Source organism: Hordeum vulgare, chromosome 4H (assembly GCF_904849725.1).
Source record: "Hordeum vulgare subsp. vulgare chromosome 4H, MorexV3_pseudomolecules_assembly, whole genome shotgun sequence".
In the NCBI taxonomy this organism is placed as follows: domain Eukaryota; kingdom Viridiplantae; phylum Streptophyta; class Magnoliopsida; order Poales; family Poaceae; genus Hordeum; species Hordeum vulgare.
This window is the reverse complement of record NC_058521.1, coordinates 321,260,444-321,287,933: the sequence shown is the minus strand read 5'-3', so window position 1 is coordinate 321,287,933 and position 27,490 is coordinate 321,260,444. Positions and strand designations below refer to the sequence as shown.

Below are 27,490 nucleotides of genomic sequence, written 5' to 3'. Positions count from 1 at the left end.
TTGATTCAGAGAACATGTCTAAATTTTACAATATGGTGTCAGTTCAGTACAAGTGGATACACTTCAACAAGACAACCGCAAACAACCACATACCCTCTAACTAGAATTTAACATCTACAGTAGCTCCCATCAAGTCTTACCTTACAATAATTCTCAGAAAAAGGCTCAAATCTGACTACTGCTTTAAAAATCATCTTCTTTTCCTAGTTTTCTCGGAAGAGGTATCTTCAGATTGCGCCACAGCAGCTTGGCATCCTCATTGATGTTTCCATTAGTGGGTGAGTTTGTAAGATCTTCAGGAATTGCAAGGGCAGAAGAGTATTGCTTAATCCTCAAAGAAATGAGAATGCTGGATACAATTCCAAGTATTGGTAACAAACAAGAATAGACAGATTTCTTAGATCCTGTAGTGGAGGCCACCGCTGCACCAGCAAGGCTTACAATGGAAACATTCTGTAGGATCATTGGTAAACAGCCAGCAATTGTAGGAAGGAGAAAATCTCTGAAAAATCCAACATCGGTGGCAGATAGAGCGTAGTTGATGATGTATGAAGGCAGTGGAGAGAATCTGGCGAGTAACACAAATTTCCAGCCATCCTTCTCAACACCTTTAACCACAACATGGAAGTACTTATTTCTTTGTAACCATTCCATTGCTGAAGCAAAATATTTGAAAATTGCCCTGGAAAAATACGGAAGAACGATGAGAAAAAAGGACTGGAACCAAATTACAAGCAATGAATCTACTTGTGTGCACAGACTGCAGATTGCAAAAATCTCAAAAAAAGTCAACATCAGTGGCAGATAAAGCAAATGACTACAACATGTAGCCATGGCTGTAAAAGCTGGTAAGGCATAAAACGCGTTTCAGGACATCAATCTGCAAGATACACATCACAACAGAGGGCAACCAAAACTAAATCCATCTAACGTGTGAAGTGTTAGACTTCACCGAGGGCACAGTAAAGGCTAAGGGCCAGCTTGCATGGACGTTTTTTTGGTCAATTCGGGTGTAAATTACAGGCACCCACAAAAATTCATCATTTCCAAAACCGCATGGTTTGCCAAATAGAACCTCTGTTGACTAGATTGAGCTGCCAAAACGTCTTATATTAGTCAACAGAGCAAGTACCACTGTAAAATATATAACTCTGTTTTCTTTTCCGTGGCTGCTCAATCTCCAGCGGCATCAGAGCAAGGCCCAGCTTACGTCCTTTACCACCACTCTGTTAGGGCACCCATTGCTGGCGTAAAATTGTTGAGCAGAATTTCAGAATTTTCGACGAAAGGTGGATTTTATTTACTCAAAATGAAGCATCAAGTTGATACAAACATTGTGAGCACACACACCACCTCTGCATAGCTAGGATGCACACAGCAAACACCAATGCACACACACAAAAACCGTCGGCAAATAACATAGTCATATAATACCAAAGCTATACATAAGCAAGCGATCAAATCCGCGATCGACAAACTATAACAATGACCATAACCGCACCAACCATTTCATGACACCACAAAGAATACGGGATCTTCAACAGCAACGCCTTCACGAAGGGAGCGACACTCGAGCGCAGCCGTCAATGGATCAAACCACCAAGGCCAGAGTTTAGGTTTTCGCCCTAAAGAACCAGTCTGAGCATATCCTACCAATGCCTTCAAAAAGGTAACGACCCAAAAAATATCGCCATTGCCAGGTATAACCAACTACTCGAGTCAGACTTAGGTTTTCACCCCGGAGCTCGAGACCGAGTACTCAAGAAGTACCACCATCGAAGTCAATCATGTGTTACCGCCACCACTTTCCTGCGAACGTAGCAACTGCAAGCGTTGGGCTAGGAAACTGGCCGTCACTGTTGCACAACCATACCCTCTGCATCAAGCCATCGTCCATAGATTGCATCTCCCCATCGATAGAATCTACCAGATATATAGAGCTCGAAAAGACCTTTTGGTGGCCATCGCAATCCGAAGTGAGGCCGCCAACGCAGGCCAGATTGGTCACAGCATGGACCAACTGTAACACCCCAAAAAATTTACCATGTTTTTATTAATTAAAATTTTGCCAGGAATATTAATTTTTATTTTCTGGGCCCTCTATTGGTTTTAGAACCATCCTTTTCTTTAAATTCTAAAAAAAATCCCTCCAAATAGAAACTTCTGAAAAATATTGTGGGACTTAATGTTTGATTTAAAAGTATTTCATTTCATTTTTTTAGAATACAGTAAGAAATATTTTTGCCAAGCTTTATTTCTTTAAAATGGCATTTTCATTCTTTTAAGGGCCTCCATTTCACTACAACCATTTTATATATTCATTCAAAAATTCCACAAAAATTTGGGGATGTCATGTGATGCATATAGATCACCTTTATGCAAAAACCCTCCTTGGCCTTTTGAAAGTTTTGAGCAAACCATCCTCATTTCAATTCTGGTCCAGTTTAGTGGTTTGAACTGCAACCCTATTTTATTTTGTCCTAATCATGAGATTTTTCCTGCTTGTACTACCTCCTACCAAACCCTTAAGTCCAATAGTTTAGCCCCATTGGAATATTTTAAGCCCGTGTAACTAACTACTGGAGTTTCTGTCCAGAGATAAGGTTTTGTAAAACTTGCACTAACAAGTTTCTGTTTTTCCCAAACTAACCTTACCATCATCTTTATCATCTAAAGAGACTTTCCTCTGGAAAGTTGGGTGGCCAACAAAGTTTTCTAGATGGCCCTGGCATTTTGTCAAGCACCTGGAGTGCATGGCCAGATTTGGCATGATCCTGAGATTGCATTATGGACTAGCTCCCCTGTCCAAACCAGCATGTCCTAGGTTACCCTCATGCCATTGGTAACCATCCTGCCGAAGCTTAGCTCCACTGGACTGATCTGGCATACTCTGGCGTTTCATCGAGCACCTTGGGCGCAGGTCCAGAGCATGCTTATTGCACGCAGCCGCGCCGAGTCGCCGCGCCCCTGGCTGTTCCCTGCTCGGAGAGCCAAGCCAATGCCCCCTTCCCTCGCTAGCGCCGCCGTTATAGTCGCCATGGCGACTAGCCGACAGCCGCGTCCACCCCCTGCCATGGCAGCGCCGCCCAACCTCCCCGCTCGCCAGCTCGTCCGATAGCCCCTGCCGCCATTCCAAACCTCGCCATGTCGCCCCTCCGACAACAGTGGCGGCAAGCCGCCGTGCTTATTCACGGCCGTCGGTGAACCGCCTCTCGATGCCTATAAAAAGCCCCCCCCCCCACCCCCCACCCCAATGGCGACTAGCCGACAGCCGCGTCCACCCCCTGCCATGGCAGCGCCACCCAACCTCCCCGCTCGCCAGCTCATCCGGTAGCCCATGCCGCCATTCCAAACCTCGCCACGTCACCCCTTGACAACAGTGGCGGCGAGCCGCCGTGCTTATCCACGGCCGTCGGCAAACCGCCTCTCGATGCCTATAAAAAGCCCCCCCCCCCCCCCGAGCTCCACACGCTCGGCAGCGACCTCGTGACAGCCATAGAGAGCCCCCGCAGCAACCAATCGACCGGAGGAGGTCATCTTCCACGCCTCCCGCAGGTTCGGCCGCCGCGGCAACACTGTTAAATTCCCCGCAACCAGAGCCTCTCCACCCCCACTCCCTTCTCCAGCAGCCCTCTCTCGACCCCTTGAACCTTTTCCCCCTCCTAATTTAGCTCGGGAGCCACCGTAGGCAGAAGATCATCCCTGCCCATAGCCACCGTCCGGCAGAGACTGCGGCACCGACGACCCTGTCCACCTCCCCGTCCATGACGACCACCGGACGGACTGCCAAGACCTCCTAAGCCCATTTCCGTGCCCTGCATCCCGTGGGGAGCTGCCATTCGTCGACGAGGAGCACCGAAGCTCCGCCACGCTCGGACAGAGGAAGGAGAAAAGGACCCACTGTCAGCACTGCTTTAGAATTGTGTTAATTTGAATATTTTAAAAAATAGGAAATGGAGGGAAGATCAAACTTTCAAAAGTTTTGGTGTGCACCCTACCTTTCTACACAATGAAGGCAAGCATCTTGAACACTGATATGACTTAGTTGTGTGGTTGTTTGTGGTGGTGCATGATTTTCATGGCTATAGTGTTGAAATAAACATTTTCATATGGAGATCTTTCATGCATAATTGCAAATGGTGAGATTTTCATTTCTGTTAAACATGTGCATGTGATAGTACTCACCTCTATATGCCACCCATGCCTGTGCTAGCCTAATGAAATCCGGAGAAAGGTTATGTCTCGGGTAGACACGACCATGGGACGGGTATCCGTGGTGACGGGGTTGGTCAGTGGAGGCATGATATGGCATGATAGGAGTGACTTTGTCGGTAATTGTGAAGCAACTATGTTGTGTTAATCATGCAGGGAACACATAAACCTCCTGAGCCGACCATAGATCGAGTCTTGTTTCAGTAACCCCCATGCTTGTTTTCGTACTACCACTTGTCCTTGCCACAAGTAGGGTACGATTCAGCAAGTCGTCAACCCCTTTCTTGGCACACACCGTACAGGGAGGCCATAGTGAAAGATACCCGACTGTGGCACGCGTGTTATTATTTTCTTTATGAGCCCTTTTCGTGGCTTCGCTCTAGACGCCCGACTGTGGCAACTCTTATTATTTGCATTTAAGCCCTTTATGTGGCGTTGCTCAGACGCCCGAATGAAGCATGTTTTATATTTTTATCATTTCGAGGCGTCGCTTCAGACACCCGATCAGATCATTTTATTTTCATCGAATTTTTGGCAGGGCTACCGCCCGACATTCCATTTTATTTTTGTTCTCATTCTTTGATTGCTTATTTGTTTTCAGTATGGATAAATTACCTGCTTACTTGCATTTATGAATATATCTTATGCTTACTTGCATTTATGAATATATCTTTTGACTGATTGAATATCAGTAAATAATTAAATAATTTCAGTGCATATAAATCACCTGTTGTATTATGCCTATTTTCATGATGTTTGCGAGTACATTCAAAAGTACTCACTGGCTTGTCCCTGGCTATTGTCTTGGCCAGATTGCGTATTTGCAGAGGAACACTATGACAACAACCCCGAAACCTAGACACCAAAGATAGCAGCCACGCGAGATAGGAGTTATCCAGGTCAGCCCTTCCTGTGGGAAATGGAGTCCCATAGACGATGGAGATCCACGAACTGCTTCCGCCATCAACCACTAGAAACGAACTGCTTCCGCCATCAACCACTAGAAACGTTTGTTGTACTCCATAGACCATCATGGTCTTGTACTCCAAATATTGTAATTGCTTGGATATTTTGTATCAAGGATGTGTCCACCAGCTAACAGTAATCCAGGGGCTGGTGAGCACAAGGGTCATTTGCTGGCAAATTTATATCCCGGAAAACCGGCCCTGACACCAACACCGACGGCGGACCACCTCACCGTTGACTGCCACCTCACCAGAGAGAGCTTTGCCCAGGGGCCGACATTGTGGAATAGGAGCACAAAAGGCAGATCTATCTGCTCGCCTCTCGCCAAGAACCAGAGGGCCACAACCCGCCTAGCCACAACACCCACGGCCCCTCAACCACCTCCACCGAAGCGCCCAACGCCCAGTGCAACGCACTGGACTAGTCGCCCCTGAGCACCCGCGTGCAGCTCCGACCAAGCCCGCACGATCGCCAATCGGGCCTAGCTACCGGATCAAGGAAAGCCTGGCCATGACACATGTTGGAGGTCAAAAGTTGTCGGATCAACGACACGAGCGTTGAAGGGAGTAAGGGAAACGCACACACGTCGGTGACATCCACCATGGAGCTGACGCTGGCAGGGCAGCCATGGCCCGCCGCAAGATGTGGCAATGACACGAGCCAAAGGAGGCCGGGACTAGCCATGAGAGCGCAGGCTAGGCATGGGTGTTGGCGCGAGACAAGCAGGGAGGGAGGATCACGCACACACGGGTGGGCTCCCACCACCGCCAGTCACCACAAGGGGCTTTGCCCTGGCGACTCCCGCCGGCGGCGGCGAGAGATAGGGTAGGCGGAGGGAGATTAGGTGGTCGTGGTAGCATGACCACATGAGTCACCCGCAGGGACAACGCGGGGGCAGGTACGTGTATTTCGGATCACTTGTTACTTTCCTTCTATCTTGTGCAACAACTCCTACGTTGTGATAAATAAATAAATAAATCCAAACAAGTCCACAAGTACACCGAAAGACTGAGATTTATGAGTACATGTGTAATTTTGCTCGCACCTAACTCCCGAAAATCTTACCAATCATCTAAGAAACTGAACCTAATCTAAAGTGGGAAAGATTTAAGGGTTACAAATATGTCAATGAATAGACTCAAGAAAGGGACGCACCCTCTGGTTAGCCCTATGCTTCAGCAACGCAAAATCCCAATTAAATCTAGCCAACCACAAACTTTGTAAAGGTTGCACCCCTCTGAACAACTTATCATTCCTTTCTTTCCAAATATTCCAAGCTGACACAGCAAACACCTCCATGAACATAAGTTTGTGTCATGCTCTTCGCCCTTAATGCATCAATTCAAATCTATCCTCTGTGTTTCTCCATAAGATGCCTAGCATGTCGCAACAAACAACGGCAAACTCACAGTGGAAGAAACAATACATTAGGGTTTCCGTCAGGGTGGAGTGCAGATCAAGCAGTCAAAATTATCATCAGTTATTGTGTAATGTTTGTGTTTCAACATATTCCTGGTATTCAGCCTATCAACCATCAAAAGCCACACAAAAACTTTCCACTTCATATTGCAGCTGGACCTCCAAATCCATAGGAATACTTCACATGCCTGAGCACCATTGAAGCAAAAGGAGTACAACCTTGTAGAAGAAAATGATTTCCCCCAAATGCATCTCTAGACATCATGATTCTAGCTGCTAGGGTTGAGCTGTACAGTCAGCTCCTGAAGATGCTGAACATGTTGCCTGGCCTGCAGGGAAAGAGGTACGTGAAAGATCTTACTGATAGTGTTTGCTGAGGGCATGTCCAGAACAAATATATCCTCAGCCCTAGCAAAAGCGTAGGCTCTGGGGTGTGAGTTAGAAGTATATCATCTTGCCACAAGTCTTTCCAGAGAGGGCAATATAACCATTACCAACAGCCACTTTAGTGACTCCTCTATATAGGTATCAGATAATTGAGACACATCTCTCCACCAAGACGACCTAGCGTGTGGTATTTTATCCTCATAATACATTACCCGGATGAGTTGCACCCAAGGCACGTCCTCTCCGTTATAGAATTTATGCAGGTACTTGAGCAACAACCCCTGATTCTGTATTTTGACGTTGATAACTCCAAGACCACCTTTATCTTTGGCTTTGACATACCAGATCCCAGGCAGTAACAGAGTTACATTTCATTCCATCATCAGTTTTCTTCCTCTAGAGGCATCAGCTTGTCCAAAAGCTCAAGTATTCTTGGTTGTATCCTGAGACTGAACATAGCATAAATGGATGAGGAGGTACGAGCCTTCTCTCCATGGAAGCTACCAACGGCATAGTATCAGAAACAGTGGGTAAACCCAGATAAGTAAACGACATCTAGCCAAGCACACATCCAAAGATACCGGCTAGATGACTGGAATCACTAGGCACCACATTCAGAGGGATCGGAGTGGATTTCTGGAAGTTGATGCAGAGATCAATGGATGTTGCAAATTTTACCAAGATCTCTTTCATGCGGCTAGCTTGAACAAGGCACGGCGACATCACCCTTACCGTATCATCGGCATACCGAGTCACTGGGAATTAGCATCAGCCGATGGAATGGGTAAGTTGATCCAGTCATTCATCAACTCTTTGTTGATCACCGACTGCAAGAGATCAGCCGCGAGCACAAAGATCAACGGCCCGAGAGGATCACCCTGTCGCACTCCACGACTGCAAGCAAACTGTCCGCTAGGGGTGCCATTCAATAAAACAGATGACTTGCCAGAGGAAATGATACACTAGATCCAGCCTAACCACTTCTCATCAAACCCCGTGTGCTTCATAATGTCAATCATTGATTCATGTTCAATCATGTCCAACGCTTTGGCAAAATCCAACTTAAGAATAATATAGTCTCCCAGACGCCAATAAATAATTTTGAACGCCCATGCCAGGTAGTCCTGGATCGTGTGCCCTTTAGGCCTTGTTTGGTTTTTGGTGAATTAATCCCCTAGTGGAACTAATCACCAAGGGATTGGGCTGGTCCCCACTTGTCACCCAATCCCCTCAATCCCTGTCTAGATCCAACCCCCCGTACTATCTCATTTGGTTGTCTCAAATTTAATCCACTCCTGCCTACACACATAACATCAAGAACTGGAGTTCAAAAGATTGCCTGACTGTATCATCATCTTTGACACTAACAATCAGTGGCTCTATAGAATATTGATTACAGGTGGCTCTATAGAATAATGATTAACAACACATCATCACACATAACCATTCTGATTTCTCCATGGACACCTACAGTTTTTTTGTGCTAATTTTCCCATGCTCATACCTTGGGACACCAAAATGCAGCCTCATGCTGACGGATTCAAGGCCTACCCCATCATCAGTGCCTTGTCTGACGCAGACAACATGGCTGGGGTATAGCAGAAGGAGAGGGAGGAGAGGATTGTCGTCATCGCCGGCGGCACCGCATGTCCACGACTCCCATTTCTTGCGCCGCCGTCATCGCCTCCTCGTCTCCGTGGATTTTTTGTGACGTTGTCGCTAGAATATTTGCATCTCCATGGATTCGTTCCACGAGGTGGACTAGATTCTTTTGGCCCCTGTGGAACGACGTGGTTTGGGCAGGGATTTTCCCTGCCGAGGTCCAAACCAAACAGCCCAAGTAGAACCACGTGTAACAGTTCCTCGCATGGACGGCTCACGTGGATTTGAACCCGATCCCAAACATTCCACGTGGTTTAGGCCGTAACCAAACAAGGCCTTAAGGAGGCCTTACGGGTTCCTATGAACAATGTGTAGAATCACTTTCTGAAGACAATTACAAGAAGCTTCGTGATAATCTTCACGACAGCAGTTAATTAATGTACTAGGACAAAAGTCGCTAGCAGTTTCAAGCAAATGGATCTTAGGAATCAAGAGTAATAAACCCGGCATTAGGCACTCAAGGTCAACATGTCAGCATGAAAATCCATGCAAAGCTGCTACAAGTCTTGCTCAATGATGTGCCAACAAGATTTCAAAAAACACCCATTGAATCCATCTGGGCCCGATGCTCTATCTGAGGGCATCTCTTTCACAACATTGTCAATTTCCTCATGCGTGAATGGAATAGAGAGTGCATCCACTCTTGTGATTGTTGAAGTGATTGTTGAAGTGTATATGTGGATTGCCTAGCCCTTTCCATCAGTTCAAACTTTTGGTTGTGTTGGCTAGTGCATGAAGCTTAACATGGTATGAGAGCTAAGGTCTTGAGTTCAAGTCCTAGCTTTGGCAATTTATCCAAAAAAAATGTTGCTGCCCCCCTTTGTCCACGTATAGGCCTCTTGAGTCATACCTCTGAGTTTGTCCACGTCACACGTGAGAGGGGGTGTTGAAATGTATATGTGTATGGCCTAGCCCTTTCCATCAGTTTGGGCTTTTGGTTGCGTTGGCTAGCGCATGAAGCTTAACAGTGATGATCGAAACCAAATCAAACTGCATATTAACCGGATGAGAATGACCAGGTCTTTCCTTGAAAACCTGAAACAGTAATATTTGTCACTCCAGTGTTGTCAGTAGCCGCGGAGAAGCAATGGAATCGGAACAATATTGTTCGGTTGCTATTGAATGAGAAAACTGTATTACCATCTCTGAACTGAAATTATCGCGTTTTTTTTCATTATAGCTGCTTATAGTTCAGTAATCTTAACATTTAGGTGTTGTGAGTTCCCTTCTCTCTTCTAGGCCATCAATTTCCAGGAGAGCCAATTGGTGTTTTCAATAAGCAACGATAATGGGAAATACCTCTACTCCAATGTTTGAGAGTGTTAGTTTTGGAGAGAAGGAATTGTGCATCGATGATTCTCATTGATCGTGCAACAGGCACATATATAGGTACAAGGGATGCGACCGGTGTCTTGTCTCCCAAGAAAGAGGTAAATACAGAGGGGAGATAAACGCTGCTACAGGTACGACGTACAAACCCGGACCTACATACGTACAAATATGTTTTGTGTGAGGCCAAATTGCCTGACGAATTGATGAATATGGCTAAATATAGACTGGTCCAGGTATACCGGTCAGTCTTGAGCCAACATCCCCCCCCCCCCCGGGGCGCGGTCGAAGCGTCGCCAGTGACGCAAAGACTGGACCGGAAACTCTCGAATGTCGAGGTAGGAAGTCCCTTCGTCATCACATCGGCGAACTGCTGATGGGTGAGTACATGCAAAACACGAACACGACCAAGTGCAACGTGCTCCCGAACGAAGTGGATGTCGAGCTCAATGTGCTTCGTCCGGCGATGGTGAACAGGATTGGCAGAGAGGTAGACCGCAGAGACGTTGTCGTAGTAGACAATCGTGGCCTTGGGAACCTCACATAGCAACTCCTGGAGCAACTGTCGGAGCCAGGAACACTCGGCGACGGCGTTAGCCACAGCTCGGTACTCCGCCTCGGCGCTCGATCGTGAAACCGTGGGTTGTCGCTTAGACGACCACGAGATCAGAGAGGGGCCAAGGTAGACGCAGTAGCCAGAGGTAGAGCGCCTGGTGTCGGGACACCCAGCCCAGTCGGCGTCGGAGTAGGCGACAAGGCTGGTGTCAGAGGATGCCGTCAGTATTAGTATTAGTCTAGGAGTCCTTATTAGTCTATTAGTATTAGTCTAGGAGTCCTTATTAGTCTATGTTTACTTTCCTTGCACCTCAAGTCATGTGTAATATATATATGCCCCTTGGGCCTTCAATACAGATAAGTTGCTTTCCTAACATGGTATTAGAGCCTAGGTTTAGGTCTCCAGACGCCGCAACTCGTCCTCACGATCCAATTTTTTTTCCCGTTCCCGCTCCAGCCCCCGCTGGATCCCGTCCGCCTCGATCTGCTCCAACCGTTGTTCCTGTCGCTGGATCTCGTCTCTGCCCCCCGCTGGATCCCGTTCCCGTCGTTGGATCCCGTCTCAGCCCCCCGCTGGATCCCGTCTCGCCCTGCTCGATCCAAGCCCGCGCGGCAAGAGTTGCAGGACTTCGCGAGGGAGGCGAAGGCCGTGCTACGGATCCCGTAGTTTCAGGTGATCGTCGCGCAGGGACTCACGGGCTCGTTCCCCTGGTCCGCGCTGTCCTTGACGGCCATGTGGCTCGAGCTAGTGGTTTCTCCCACGGCGAGACGGCGGCGCTGATGACTCTGTTCAAGGTCGCCACGTCGTTGGGCGGGCTCTTCGGCGGCAAGATGGGGGACGTCCTCGCCAGGAGGCTCGGGAACTCGGCCCGCATCATCCTCGCGCAGATCAGCGCCGGCTCTGCAATCCAGGTTGCGGCCATGCAGCTTGATGGATCTCGCGAGGAGCCGTCAATGTGCATGCTGCGTTCGCGATCTTCGTCCAGCAGTTCCTGCTGCTACGTGGTGCTACTCCTGCTACTACGTGGTGCTCCTCTTGGCCACCGTTGCCGCTGCTCCGCACGTGGCTGCTCCGTGCTACCTGCTATCTTCTGCTACTTCATGAAAGCCATGATGATCCACCCGGAAGTTCCCGAACCTAAAAACCTTGCTTTTGGCACTGTAGATTCAATAGACACTACACAAGATAGGTGATCTGACACTGGTTTGCCCTATGGCAACACTATTCTATCAGGATAATTAGAGGCCCAACTAACAGAGGTAAAATACCAGTCCAGCTGTTCAAGAGGGGGCAAGTTCTGCATGTCCATGTAAAGATCTACCCTTGATAGGCAATTCCATAAGGGATTGGGTATGGATGAAATCATGAAATAAAAGCATATCATTGGCATTACCTCCAGGTTTATTACGATTTTCAGGGCTAAAGGATGAAATTAAAATCACCTAGGAGCAGCCAGTACTCATTATCTGGGATAGCAAGATAAAAAGCCTGAGGTAAAAAACTCCGTATCCGAACCACCACAAGGGCCATAGATATTCACCAGTTTCCAAGAAGTGTTATGCATACCCAGCGCAAAGGATTCAGTAAACACACTGACCCCATTGAAAACAACACTATTCCAAATAGTAATTAAACCTGCAGAAGCCAAATCTCTTAGGACATGACTACTTAATAACGATCGACTAAAAGAGTAGCGGTTAGTTTCTTGCAAACAAACGATAGCACAACCGCTTATACCAATAGCATTTCAGATAGCTAGTTGCTTATCCCCGGAGTTTATTCCCCAAACGTTCCAGCAAAGGACGTTCCAGTTCTTGAATCTTGGCATGGAACTACCTGGGGGAGGATGAAGATGAGCCATCCTGAAGACTGGCTAGCAGCTTCTTCAGGGAGAGCTCCTCAGGAGGGACGTCAAACATCCTGGTGCCAACATTCTGCATAGTGACAATGGTGGTAGGAGGCATCCAATCACAAAAGGCAGACTGAACACCAGTTGAGCCAAGTAGGGCAGTTTTGGCCTTGGCAGGTGGCCTAGCAGCCGACACATTCCTACCCTTGACCTAGGAAGCAGATACTTTCTTATGAGTCAGCTGGTTGACCTTGAAGCCATCATATCTTGTCGACCTAGAGCTGCGGCTAAGGTATGTCGCGTCAACATGTAGCTGCTCATTGTGTTCTGCATTTTGCAGTGCAGTCCAAAGAGGAGCAATCACGACAGGCTCAGAGGTCTGAACACCAACAGCACGCTCAACCACATGTTCAGAGACGGGCACGGGAGAGTTTAGCTTTGACGCTTGGGCCAAAACTTCTTCCCTTGACTTACTTGGGCTATCAAGAGGCCCAACAAGACCAGTCCCCTTTGTAGAAGCCCCTTGATCTAAAGTCCATTAAAAACCGATCACTGGCATTGAGAGGCCCAGGACAGTTCAAATTGAAAGTGTTGCTTCCATGAGCCGGCAAGACCTCCAAGTAATGAGTAGCAGACCCCCAAACATCAAAATCCAGCACAAATCCATCAACCAAGCGAGTGTCGAAGCAGAAATCAAAGCTATGGTTATCTGGACGAATACTGTTAATAATAGCCAAGCAAACACTATCAACCTGTATTCTGATCAGGGCAAATGGGTTGAGAGGGAAACATGCTCCCCTAGAACAGGTGCAGCTGTGATATGAGGAGCGTAGTAATTTGATAATACAGCCAATCCAACCCAACAGAGGTGCATCAAACGGAATCATGAGTGTTGAGGATGCACCTCCAACCCTGACAAAAAATAACCAAGCATTGTACACGACATTAATAAAATTGTCAGTTGCAGCTTCCACCTCAGCATATTCAGACCAAACATCACAAAGATTGTTAGCAACCAGCTAGTAGTGTACTCAATCACATGGATTACAAGCTCGGATGGATGTTTGGATTGCAAGAGTGGCAAGAAGATGGATCCAGGAGAAGAGAAGAAAGGGAGCCATGAAGAAGAAAGCCGCCACCGTCTAAGCCATGATCCCTCTGGGATACCCCCCTCGTTGCCTCCTTCTAAGGTATTTGTAGCAAGTGGCGCTCGGGTGGTGCACAGCTGGGCCCAGCCCATGTGTTGGCAGGAGAGGCAAACCCACGTATACTGGGGCTCCTAACATCCCCCCCCCCCCTCCTTGAAACTCGGCTTGACACCAAGCCGACGCCACCGAGAACCACCCGATCCCATTGCACTTGATGTTCCTCTTCGACTTGGTCACAATCGTGGTGGTAGGCAAAGTCGGGGTAGACTTTAATGAGGTAGGCGCAGAAGTCATGGACGGTGGAGACCCCATTGAAGAAGGCGTCAAAGGTGTAGGTGTTGTCGGTGTTGTTGTGGTGGAAGCCAAGTAATGCTTGTGGTCAACGATGTCTTGCGTGAAGACGAGAACAACAACAACAACGATGAAACTCCTCCCTCCTTGAGAACTTTCTTGATTGGAAACTGGAATCCAATAGCCTCCCTGGTCAACTGTGAAGCTCCCTAGATCATCATGTGCGCCCAACACACAGATATTTCCGCTCATCGTGGACTTGACTGGGAACAGAATGGTGGCAAGAACCCCGGTAGCACTATTAACTTGTCGAGTCTGGAACCGAGCTCCAACATTCCAAGCAACAAAAAGATCAGCATACACTGATTTAGTTCACCACTGACCATTGGCTTCCCCATTCTCATCTGGATGCCTATAGAAAGGACACACATAATCCAGACTTCAAAAAGATAACGCAATGGGAAAGGCAATACACGTGTATTGCAGAGATAGCTTGCAAGGCCTCCAGGATCCCACAACTGCTCAAGGTGATGGCCAATAGCTGAAGTACTGCCAAGCGAGTGCTCGCCGTCCCGCAGCCACCGCCGCCTGCGCCAGCGTTCCGCCCTGTTCCCGCTCCTCCTCAGGCCCTGCACGATGGGCGCCGACGCCGCTGCTGACCCTGTCGACCGCCGAGCGACCCCCTCCGGCGAGCGCGTCTCCTACGGGGAACGCTGGAGCAGCTCGGAGGGCGAGTCCTCGACGAGGTCGTACAGCGACGTCGCGCGCGCGTCGCCGCCCCCCGCAAGCCCGCCGGCTGCCGCCGTCCTCAGGCGCGTCGCCACCGTCACTGGGCGTGCTGCGCCTGCCACCCGTCCTGCTGTCAAAGACCGCCTCGGCCGCTCGGAGGTGCATCGCGCGTCGGGAGGCCCCGTGCTCGACACTGACGGCTTCCACCAGCCCCGCCGCAGGCATCACCACCGCCGTCCACGCCACGACGCCCCGCCCAGCTCGGTATCTTCGCCGCGTCGCCGCAGCCCGTCCCCGGAGGAGGTCGCCAGCCTCTACTTCTGCTGCCTCGACCACCGGCATCGCGTGCGCGACTGCCCCAACGACATCCGGTGCCGCCGCTGCCTCGTCTTCGGCCACGCCTACCGCGCCTGCAGCGGCCGTCGCGTTGCCGATGCGACTCGGCAGCCCCTGCGCGCGGAAGCGACCGTGCAGCCTCGCGTTGCGGATGCCCCTCGGCAGCCCCCGCGCGCGGTTGCGGCCGTGCAGCCTCTCCCTTCTCGCGGCATCGTCGCCAGGGTCCCTCCCCCCGCCGCACGCCCCCGCATCGCCCCTTCATCGCCCACTCCTCCTCCGGCTCCGGCCGCCCCGTCGCCTAGTGATGGCCCCGCGCAGGTAATCATGGCGCGGACGGTGGAGATGGACGACACCGAGCTAATCCTTGCCCGCGCAATGGTGGCCACCATCAGGGGCAACCGGCCGCGGGTCTCCTCGGCCGAGGCGGTCGAGCTGCTCCTGAGCTCGCTGGACCTCGCCGAGGGCGATTTCACCGTGCACGCGCATCATCCAGAGGACTTCCTCATCATCTTCTCCTCCTTGGCCACCATGCGCCGGCTCAACGGCGAGCACCTCCTCTGCTCGCCCCGATTTGCCCTCTCTCTGCGGCCATGGTGCAAGCTGGCTCATGCCAACGCCGACGGCCTCGGGTACTGCGTGGAGCTGGAGCCCCGCGACATCCCCGCCCACACGTGGCATCTCTCCACGGCCGAGCACGTGCTGGGAACGAGTTGCTGGATTGAACGGCTGCAGCCCCGCACGCGTTCGCGCGACGACCTCGCCGTCTTCCGCCTCTCCGGCCGCGCGCACGATCCTGCTGACATCCGGCGCGCCGCGGTGTTGGCTATCGTCGAACAGCTACCTGCCCGTGTGCCCTCGGAAGCTCCCGCCATCAGGACTCTGTCCTACCCCATCACGATCGAGCTCACCATGGCTGAGCGGATCAGGACCACGCCAGACGATCCTCAGGCTGCCGGAGGTCCTGACGGGGACGACGCAGGCGAGGGCAGGAGGCACGGCCAGGGCCATGGCCAGGGACCAGCCCCAGGACGCGCGCGCCGACGCGGTCGCAAGCGCAGGCGCACCAACGAGGCTCCGGCTGGCCGCGCGGATGGCATGGCCATCGACGCGCCGGCCTAGCGTGTGCGCCGTCCCGGCCGTGCTGATGGAACTGCCACGACGGCTTCCTGGCCTGGCGCCGCGGCGCCGCCGAAAGGTTCTCGTCCTGCCAGGCTGGGCATGCTGGCCTGGCCTAGGCCGCAGGGGCCCGCAGGCCTCCGTCAGCGCTTCAACAAAGGCACGAGGGACCGCGTCATCAGCCTGCAAAAGGGAGCTTCGTCGGGGGCCCATGCGCACCTACCTGCGCAACCCTCGGGCAGCGTCAGGGCGGCCTCTGCTTCGGCGACAGCTAGCGAGCCGCGGTTGGCTGGCGACGCCCAAATATCCCCTGCCGTTTCAAATCCGCGCGTCCCCACCACGACCGAGGCGGATGCGCTCGGGACCGCACGCCCCCGCGCCCCCCTCGTGCCGGAAGTGGATGCGATCGGGGCCATCTCTGCGTCGGCTGAGCTCGCGTTCACCAGCCAGGTCCCTGATTCACAGCCAGACGACCCCACCACGCCAGCCACGCCTGCCGCTTGGTCGGGCCAAAGCAGCGCCACGATCACACCTGCGGCGCGGGACCCGCCTGACGTCTTGGATCAGACGCCGCGGACCAGCGCGGGCACCGCTTTGGCACGCGCGGGAAACCGGGAAACCGCTGTCGCCGAGCCGGACTTGGCTCATGGGCCCCTGCCCACCTGTCAGCCCGCAACAGGGACGCCCCTTGTCGAGCAGGCCTCCCCCGAGCCAGCCTAGCCTGGCCCCCTCACCATTAGGCTCCCTCCAGTAGCGAATGGCGAGGACACTTGCCGCCTCGGCCCATCACCGATCACCATTCTGCAGCGGCCCACACGTAGCGATCCTGATGGCGCCCCTGATGCCGCGCCGCACGTGTCTGCATCGAACAGATTTGCCTCGCCCCCGATCACCATGCGACGGCCACGCAGCCGGCCAGCCTCAGGCCCCCCCTCCTGGACGCTGCGACAGTTCCTGACAGCAACCACGAAGCAACTAAACGCCACCCTGCCATCCCCTAGGAAGCGATCGCGGCCCCCACTGAATTTCAGTCCCCGGCGGGGACGATCCGCTGCCACCCACACGGTTGCTACAATACCGCCAAGGGCCGAGAGGCAAGCCCAAGTCCAGATACTGCGCACCCTCGGCATCGTCGGCATCAACCAGCCCATCTCCGCCGCCGAGATTAAGACCTACGACGACCTGTTCGCCACACCGCTCCAACTGTCGGTCCTGCAGGCTATTGCTTCCCTTGTCGACAGGGAGATCCCTGCATGCCTGACTGCTATGCCCAATGATGCTGCCGCCTACGCAAGTTAGCGACGCCGTTCGTCACCCGTCAACCCCTTGCTCATGGATCACGGCTTGCAAATTGTTGTGTGGAATGTTAGAGGTCTTAACTCGCGCGCTAGGCGCTGCGCTATTCGATCGCTTCTCTGTACCACCCGCGCGTCCATTGTATGTCTCCAAGAAACTAAGATGGCTTTGATCTCATCGTCTGTTGTGCTGGAAACACTGGGGTCCGAATTTGATGGGTCCACATATCTCCCGGCCGATGGTACGCGTGGTGGCATCCTCCTCGCCTGGAAAACCAGGGCTGTCACGATTTCCGACCTCCTGTTCATGCAGCACGCGGTGACTGCGAAGGTGCGCGCGCCCAGTGGCAACCCTTGGTGGCTCACCACGGTCTACAGACCCCAAAGTGACCAGGACAAGTTGTTGTTCCTGCAGGAGTTGCGCGACATTCGCGCCACCAGCCCAGGCCCGTGGATGTTGTGCGGGGACTTCAACTTGATATGTCGAGCCTCGGACAAAAGCTCGGGCAATGTGAACCATCGCATGATGGGTAGGTTCCGCCGCTTCATCAACGACCTAGCTCTGAAGGAGGTTCATCTCAATGGGCGTCGCTTCACGTGGTCCAATGAGCAATCCCCTCCTACGCTTGTGCGCCTTGACCGGGTGCTCTGCACCGCAGACTGGGAGGACAGCCATGGCGAGTGCCACCTCCGCTGCCTGGCATCCGTCGTATCTGATCACTGTCCTCTGCTTCTGGACTGCTCGCCCATGCCCTCGGCTCACAAACGCTTCCACTTCGAGGAGTTCTGGATGCGTCTCGATGGCTTCCACGACACGGTTGTCGCGGCCTGGGGTTCGGTGTCTGACCCAGACCCTTTCAGGCGGCTGGTCAGGCGCCTGCAGGCCACGGGCCGCGCTCTCACGAGGTTGAGCGCCAAGTCCATGGGCAACATCAAGGACAAGCTCGCCATCTCCCGCGAGTTAATCCTGCGCTTTGACCAGGCGATGGAGATTCGCATGCTCACTCCCCCGGAAGACTGGCTGCGCAAGCAGATCAAGATGTCCTATCTTGGCTTGGCCTCGCTTGAGTGTACGATCGCCCGACAGCGTGCTGGCCTATCTTCACTCTCGGACGGCGACACGAACACGAGCTTCTTCCACAAGCAATGCACATATCGTCGACAGAAGAACAGAGTGTACAGCCTGCTTGTCGATGGGCAGATGCTCAGCGAGCATGAGGAGATGGCCCAGGCGGCATTTGCTCACTTTGACGGGCTGCTAGGCACAGCGCCCGACCGTGCCCACACGTTGGACCTCGAGCACCTCATTATGCCCGCTAACCTGACGAGCCTCGAGGTGCCTTTCAGCCCAGAGGAGATTTGGGAGGCTGTGAGGCGCATGCCCGCGCACAAGGCGCCAGGGCCGGACGGCTTCACCGCGGAGTTCTTGCGCGCATGCTGGAGCACCATTAAGCAGGACATACTTGAGGTCTTCGAGCTGCTCTATGCGCTGAGGGGGCGCGGATTCCACAAGCTCAACCAAGCGTTGCTTACCTTACTGCCGAAGCGCGCTGATGCCCACAGGCTTAGCGACTATCGGCCGATCTGCCTGATACATATTGTGGCTAAGCTCTTCGCGAAGGTCCTCTCCTTGCGCTTGGCCCCGAAGCTCGACGGCCTGGTGAGCCGCTACCAGAATGCATTCATCGCCGGACGCACTCTCCACGACAACTTCATCCTAGTCCGCCAATCCCTCAAGCTGCTGCACCAACTGGGTGCACCGAGAATCATGCTCAAGCTCGACCTCACCCGGGCCTTCGACTCCATATCCTGGCCCTTCCTCTTCGAGATCTTGCGCCAATATGGGTTTGAAGTGAGGTTCCGGGAGTGGTTGGCCATCCTCCTCTCATCGGCCAACACCCGAGTCCTGCTCAATGGAGTGCCTGGACCCCCGATCTGGCACCGCCGCGGGCTGCGCCAAGGCGACTCGACATCTCCGCAGCTATTCGTCCTGGCCGTCGACACGCTCAGCCGCCTCATGCAGCGGGCGCTCCAGACCGGCATTCTCCGGAGCCTCCACCCTCGACACGATATTCCGGCTATCTCGCTATACGCCGATGATGTGATGTTGTTCTGTCACGCCACGACCGATGAGGTCCTTGCTGTGAAGGGCATCTTAGGGGTCTTCGGTTCCGCCTCTGGCCTGCACGTGAACTACGGCAAGAGGTCTGCTACGGCATTGCATGGAGATGAGTCGACTGCCGACTCGTTGGAGATTATTGGCTGCCAGACGGCAGACCTGCCCATCACATACCTGGGCATCCCCCTCTCCACGCGCCGCCCCTCCGCAGCCTAGATGCAACCACTAGTTGACAAGGTGGCCGGCCGCCTCCCGTCGTGGAAGGTGTGGCTCATGAACAAGGTCGGGCGGCTGGCGCTCGTCAAGTCTGTGCTCAGCGCCATCCCCATCCACCAAATGCTCGCCCTCGCACCCCCGAAGAAAACCCTGAAGCAGCTCGAGAAGATTCAGCGCGGGTTCCTCTGGGCCGGGCGCAAGGCCGCCCACGGAGGGCACTGTCACGTGAACTGGCGCCGGGTATGCCGGCCGATCGAGTACGGTGGCTTGGGAGTCCGCGACCTCGAGCGCACGGGGCTCGCTCTTAGGCTCAGATGGCTATGGCTCTCGCGGACGGACACTAGCCATGCCTGGCATGGTCTGGACCTGCAGTTCACCCCCGAGGAGCACGGCCTTTTCCACGCCTCTACCACCATGCAGCTCGGGGACGGAACGACAGCACTTTTCTGGGAGGACTGTTGGCTCCTCGGCCTATCCATCCGTGAGCACGCGCCCTCGTTGTACATGTGCATCCCCAAAAATCGCAGGAAATCTCGGACGATGGCGGAGGGCATTGACGGCAATGCTTGGGCGCGGGATATCCACGGCACCCTTGGCCTACAGGAGATTGGGCAGTACCTCCAAATATGGCTGCTGGTGTCCCGCACCACCCTCTCCTCAGAGCCGGACAAGCTAACCTGGAAGTGGACGGCCAACGGCAACTACACAGCAAGGTCTTGTTACCAAGCCACCTTCCACGGATCCATCGCTTGCCGTTCGTGGAAGCTGATTTGGAAGGGTTGGGCCCCGTCGAAGGTCAAGTTCTTCCATAGGCTCGCCAATCAGGACCGTTGCTGGACTGCTGAGCGCCTTGCCCGCCATGGCCTCACACACCACCCTCGGTGCCTCCTCTGCGACCAAGAACCGGAAACGATACAGCACCTGCTGCTCACATGTCCATTCGCGAAGCAGACCTGGCACGGGATCATGTCCTGGCTGCGCCTCCCGACTCCGGTGCCAGACCAGGACGCCACGCTCCAGGACTGGTGGCTGCGGGCTCGCGATGCCACGCCACCCCCGCTCCGCAAAGCGCTGGCCTCGGTAGCGCTCCTTGTGCCTTGGATGATCTAGAAGCATAGGAACGCGTGTGTTTTTGACCATGTAACCTCATCGCTAGTTGAGCTCGAGGATGCGATCAAGGATGAGTCCAGAAGTTGGGCTAAGGCAGGGGCCAAAGGTCTTAGGGTCACCCTGCCCTCCTCCTGGGACGTCCATTGATCCATTTGTAACACCGATGTACTAGCCTCTTAGGAGGATGTTTTCCCCCCCTTTCAATGCAATGAAACGCAAAGGCTTTTGCGTTTTCTCGAGAAAAAAAAAGTACTGCCAAGCAAATGAGCGACCCAATCTCCAATATGAAGCAAATATATGGGATTGACAGTTGCAAAATGCTTGCTGCAGAGCCCGACACTTGGTGATGCGTTCAGAAGATCAAGTACACCACTGGCGATAGCTGGAGTAATGTAAGGAGCGATGCCAAAAAATCTCATCCTCAGATCAGTCAATAAGCAATCAGTCTCGAGTTCCAGAGGTGGGTTGTTAAGGAAAAAACATGCAAAGGGGTATTGAGCTAGGTTGCTGACAATATGAGCTCCCTTGGCGATAGACTGATGCCACAAAAGTGGTGATGCAGTACTCATGGGGTCACCAAAAACATCAACAGTGCGAGCAGAATACATTGGCGTAATTTGATCAGGCAAAACAGCAGTATAAGTGACACCGATGCTCTCTAGACAAATAATTTTATCGTGATTTCTTGAGAAACTTAGAGGAGCATAAGAAGTGAATTGGATACCTCCTGCTGAGCACAAGTTACTTGTGAGAGTATGTGGAAATGTCTTATTCATGGTTCCAATAACACACTCTCTCCATAAATATTGCATGGACGTTTGGCAGATAACCTTGCCTTCACTAACCATTTGTCAAATAAGTCTACGGTAGTGCATACCCACTTGCACCGAGTATCACGAATCCTGAGAATCACCCTGTGCTGCGATGAAGCATCTATAAATGTAGCAGGAGTATGCAGACTAGCTGTACTAGAGTTTGCCATTCCAAAATACACAACAGGTGATCTCTGATTGGAAGAGAGAGCAGCAACCCCCAGTCCTTAGAAGTTCTCCGCTCCAACCTAAGATGCTGACAATCGCTTTTTTCCAATGCTTCAGTACCGGTCCTCTTCTCCAAAGTACAAATGAACATGAATTCCCACGAAAATATGAAGACACTTGAACTTCCCCCAAAGTACAAATATTATGCAATTTGGTCTACACCTGCAGGAACAGTACTCCAGGCTGATTAGTACAACAAACTGAATTCTTGTTTTTGAAACACCAGCGACTTGTTCAGGTCTGGATTCACTATCAAAACAACCACTCCCCTTAAATTTATCTTGGCTCAAAAATTGCCACTGTACTGACATGGTCGTGATCTGCAGTCTCTCCGGCATTTTGTCAGGTCTAGGGAAATTGCACTTGGGTAATTCTGACCACACTGGTACTGCACAACAATTGCTTAAAAACATTGGCCATGGTATTTTCAGATGCATATTTTCCAAATACTTTAAGGATTCTCTCGGCGAATTCAGAGCACCAGAAAAATGCTGCATCAGATAAGTAACTTGCAGCTGCAACCATGCGTACTTCAGTTGCACATCTGCATGAAAGCAATCAAATGACGGCCACGGCTTTGGTCTGAATTGGTGCTCCATGCGTCTGACCCACAGTCTCAAAGGTGGCCGCCATGGTTGCTGCTCGATTCCTTGCTGTACTGGTGGCAAGCACCGGGCTGTGCTCTTTCCCACAAGGTGGGTGCCATATTCTTCTTGTGCAATCAGCGATGGATGCCACAGGTGTTCTGGACAATCAGGGTGAACCAAGCTCGATGGTGCATAGGTCGGAGGATTTATACTCAGGGCAAACAGAGCCTTCACCGGAACACTCGCAGGGACGGGGTATTCTGCCGAGCCCGTGGTCAGCACGGGTGCAGTGAGTTTGCTAGAGACGATGAGGATGCCGCTGTGGTCCCCCTCGCTCGCTACCGGGGTGGAAATGTTGATGGAGGGATGTGGTGAGGCATCCAGCTCCTGTACACCGGCCTTGGGGTCGACGTCGGTGATGGTTGCCACCGTGGTGACGACCTCAGCGGTTGAGGTGGTGTTGGTGCTGATGGAAGGCACATGCGTGAGCTGGTTGACCTCCTGGTGGAAAAAATGGATCGCGGGTTCGAGGCGGACGGTTGTGGCGGCGTCCTGGACCTTGTTGACGATGGTGGTAGGAACGACTTGGTTCAAACCTTCCGTCAAACAGGTGGTGGGCGTCGTTGCGGTGTATGCAGGGGACGGGTCGAGGATGACTTCGAGGACCTCCTGGGGCGTGGTGGTGGAGCCGGAAACGTCGGGGACGGTCATAGGCGAGGTGTGTGTCGGGGTTGAGGCTGCCGGATCGACAAGCGAGGTAATCATGGGAGGGTCACCCATGAGTGGAATACCCAACATTGAGCTTATCTCGTCTGCCGTAGAGCATAATCTCTCGACATACCACAACAACTGCTCCTTGGCAGACATGGCATCCCACTCCAGTGGTAAGACTGCGGGCATGGTGTCGTCGCCGGTGGAACAGATGAAACAGGTGTGGAAGAAAAATTGGGGAAAATTTGGATGGTGGAAGGGTGATGGCCTGGCTCTAAATACCAGATGTTAGCAACCAGCTAGTAGTGTACTCAATCACATGGATTGCAAGCTCGGATGAATGTTTGGATTGCAAGAGTAGCAAGAAGATGGATCCAGGAGAAGAGAAGAAAGGGAGCCACGAAGAAGAAAGCCGACGCCGTCTAAGCCGTGATTCCTCTGGAATACCCCCCTCGTTGCCTCCTTCTCGGGTATTTGTAGCAAGTGGCGCTCGGGTGGTGCATAGTTGGGCCCAGCCCATGTGTTGGCAGGAGACGCAAGCCCACGTATACTGGGGCTCCTAACAAAGATTGTCCTGGATGTTGTGCTCTTGAGGTACTCCATCCATAGGAGATGGCCCATAATATTCAAAGAACCTTCTAAAGCTAAAACCAGTATACAAGGGGGATTACTGGCAAAAAAACAGCCATTGTCCTGCACATCCTCTTGATCCCTTGGAACAGCATTCCAGGCTGCCTCTGCCTGAATCATTTGTGCCTTCATTTCATCAATCCTACTGCATAGGCATGCAATATGGTAATTTATACGTGATGAGGAACAATAGATGAGGAAAATAAAAAATATAATCATATGTCAAATCTGTTTGGCTACTTATAGATACTTCTATTGTAGTCTAGTATTTCTTTTCTTTTCTTTTCTCAACCCTAGCTACAGTTTTCTAGAGTCTTCTAGCTATAAGTAGAATGGTGAATCTTAAGTAATGTTTTCTGGAGTGTTCTAACCATGACTAGAAGTATGTGAATGCTTCCCAAAGCCCTATAAATAGACGTTACGACTCTAGTTTGTAAGCATACTATGCACCCCCACTATCTATAATAGAACTTGGTGTTCTTATCTAAGATCTTGGGGGCAGATCTTGTGCTCTAGCGCTGCCACATTGGCCTATATTCGCCTCTAGAGCGATATCAAGCGCAGCATGTTGAAGTAGTTCCTTCAACTCTACTGTTGTACACTTTGTAGCAACAAGGTGGAGTTGCTCCTCCACAACCTTGTGCTGCTTCAGGTGGTACCAGAGCCCCGTAGATCCATACAAGTTTTTGTTGTTCTCTTTGAGAGCAAGCCGCGGCAAGCAATGGAGCAAATGAAGAAGAGGATGGATGTTGCAGAACAACAAATCAAAGAGTTGCGTGAAGATCTTAATCAGAGATTTGACCAGCTGGTTGAGATGATAAGAAAGGATGTTCCCCCGGCTGCCAATGAAGAATATTCATTTAAAGAAGAAGAAGATTTTCAACGACGAAGGGGAGGTAATCTTGGAGCAAGACCACCACAACAATGTGCAGTTCAGCATACTTCAAGAAAACCTATTTATGTTGTAGCTTCTGAAGGTGCAGAATATAATGATGCCCTTGAAGAACCTGATCTCTATGCATATCAAAGAGTACACAACCCTACATATGCAAGAGAAGAGATACATACAAGGTGAAAGCTGAGATCCCAACTTTTCATGGAAATGTTGATATTAAAGGGTGCCTTGATTGGTTATATGCAAGAGATATCATGACGTTCCAACTCCAAGGCACGAGCAAGCCAGGAACATCGTTCTTCTCACCATTATTGACCTTGGCACCACGATCGGTGCCAAACAGCCTCAAAATTTGAGATCACGCACACACAGGTAGCGGTAATAGATCTCGACTCCCATGCAAAGCCCAAAACACTTGATCTAACACAACAAAAAGGCAGGGATGTAGGAAAACGATGGAGGCGTGTCTCGACCTGCCGATCCAGAAGGAGAGCGACGCGCCAAGGATTTTGGCGCAGAAGACGCAGGCAACGCCAGGGAGGAACCCGAAGAAGAGCGCAGCGGCGCCCTCGAAGAAGATGGCGTAGGGTGGGCATAGCGCGAGCGTGAGCGCGTGGGCCGCGACGTAAGCGGGTGCCGCCCAGGGCCCCAGGGAGCCCCTCCCGCGCCTGAACGCCGCGACCGCCGCCTCCACGTCCCAGCTGTACCGCCGCCCCGCTGACACCGCGACTGCCACCGCCACGAACGCCACCACCCCGCGTGCCCACCCGTTGGTCGTCCTCGCCATTGCTGCCGGTCGTGGTGAAGCCGCTGCTTGGAGCAGCGTTTGTTGTGTCGGTGACGGCGGCGGCGTGCGGCGAGTAAACAACTTCTTAGTACGGAGAGAAGAGATTGTCTTTCAAGAAATAAGTAAATACGATAAAAAGAAAGACACTACAGATACGACATACAAGCCCGGACCTACCTACGTACAAACATGTTCAATACAATTGAAATGGGGCACGTAGCCGCTGATGGCGTGGTTCGGTCGTCATGGGCGGTCAGATCGGAATCTCAACGGTTTGGATCCCGCTACGCGAGGCAAGAGTGAACCAGTTAGCGTCTGACTTCATAATCGATCATAATATCGGATTACAAAGCTAGGTAGCTAATTTTGAATACAATGAGAGCATGAGAGAGGTTGAGAAGAGAGAGCCGGGTTGAGACAAGAAGGAGCGGTGTCGTGTCTTTTTATGATTCCTCTTGATGAATGATTCGCTGCTTCTTCTCGAGGTACTTGTAGTTGACTGTAGTTTCTCGCGTGCGGGAAGGTCCGGCCCATGTACGATTTCGTTGCGAGCCCACATACAAATGCACGTAGGAAAGGTACCTAACATCCCTTCCTTCTGAAAAGGGGCTTGCCTCCAAGCCGGTATCACGAATAGTTCGTCGGGATGTCATCGTGCTTGAAGGCCCTTGATCATGCTCGGGACGTCGTGGTAGTTGTCGCTACCGTAGTCATGGTTGAGGTGGACTTGTACGTGGTCGTAAAAGAGGTAGCGGTTGAGGAAGTAGTCGCTGCCTTGGGAGACTTGGTCGAGGGGGCATTGTCCTTGCTGATATTCCTCTCTTCTTGAAATGAGCTTCATTCAGTTGGATCTCACGCAACCGATGAAGTGAAATGTAGCGAGCATGAAGGAGGTAGCAGACAACTAAAGATGACGACACATATCCCACTTATGAAGATGTCTCGGCGAGCCAAATCCGATGACAAAGTCAATGCCAGTGCTCCAGGATCCCAAGATATGCTCAGCCGACGATCCAGATATGACAGAAGTTCACGGGGCATAACTATACAAAAAACAAGTACTGGAAGCTCTCTTGTCGGACTCTCGCTGGAAGTAGTACCATAGATAGCATTGCAGTCTGCTACTTCGAATCGACCATCAATTTCAAATGTGTCGGGTGATAGAAATCGCATTACGTGAAGCCCAAATACGAGTATGGTCGGTCCCTTGTCAATGTTCTTCATTGCGACTCCTTCCAGTTGATGCACCATACAAACAAAATAAGAATGCACACCCTTGAAATTCACTTGCTATGTGTGAATTGCTTCGGAATCACTCTTTGCATGTTAAGCACTATATGTTACTTGATCTAATGGATGTCAAGACTGGCGCCATGCACCTTGCAACTAACCGAAGTGCTCCTCCATGGAAATCAGTTGACAACAACAAATAGGTTGAACCATCAAACATGCCAGAGGGTCACAAGGATGGAGACATTGTGAAAAAATGCAATCACCCATAAAACAACCACTCCCTTGAATTTCCCTTAGGCTCAAAAACAACCATTGCATTGTCATGCTCATGATCTGCATTGTCCCTTGAATTTTGTCAAGCCTATGAGCACTACATACATTAGCATGCTCTTGTACGTGAAGCTCAATAAATCGTACAATAGGTAGTTCAGGCCACATACTCAAATAGTCCTCAAAAAGGTAAAGAGCAGCAGTACAACTTTCATTCAGATCTAGATATGCTTCAGCAGAACCAAATTCAAAGTAACTTGTTGGCTTTTCACACCGAGCACCTGATGGTAGTAGCAGTTTTGAATCTACTTCTCTGTGAATTATGTGACACTCGAGGCATTCAGACAAAGTACCCTCATTGAGAAATTCCTATTCAGTCAATACTTTAGCGGAGTTAGTTGTACACATCACTAAAATCTTCTTTAATTCCACATGGCCACTTCCATGAAATCCATGTAGACTCAAAAATTGCCACTGCACTGACATTTTCGTGATTTGTATTGTCTCTAGCATTTTATCAGGCCTAGGGATACTGCTTACAGCAGCATGTTCCAGTACGTAATACTCCGAAAATCGCCAATGTCCCGATACTACTCG

General features: G+C 51.6%; 1 protein-coding gene across 1 annotated transcript; it reads right to left on the bottom strand.

The window, feature by feature from the left end:
* On the bottom strand, window positions 1-25,532 carry LOC123448559. Its single transcript, XM_045125499.1, is given in 3 exon segments — window positions 1-240; window positions 243-682; window positions 25,077-25,532. Coding segments are annotated over 3 exon segments (804 nt in total). The 5' UTR covers window positions 25,391-25,532; the 3' UTR covers window positions 1-190.
* Between the last annotated feature and the right edge of the window lie 1,958 nt (window positions 25,533-27,490).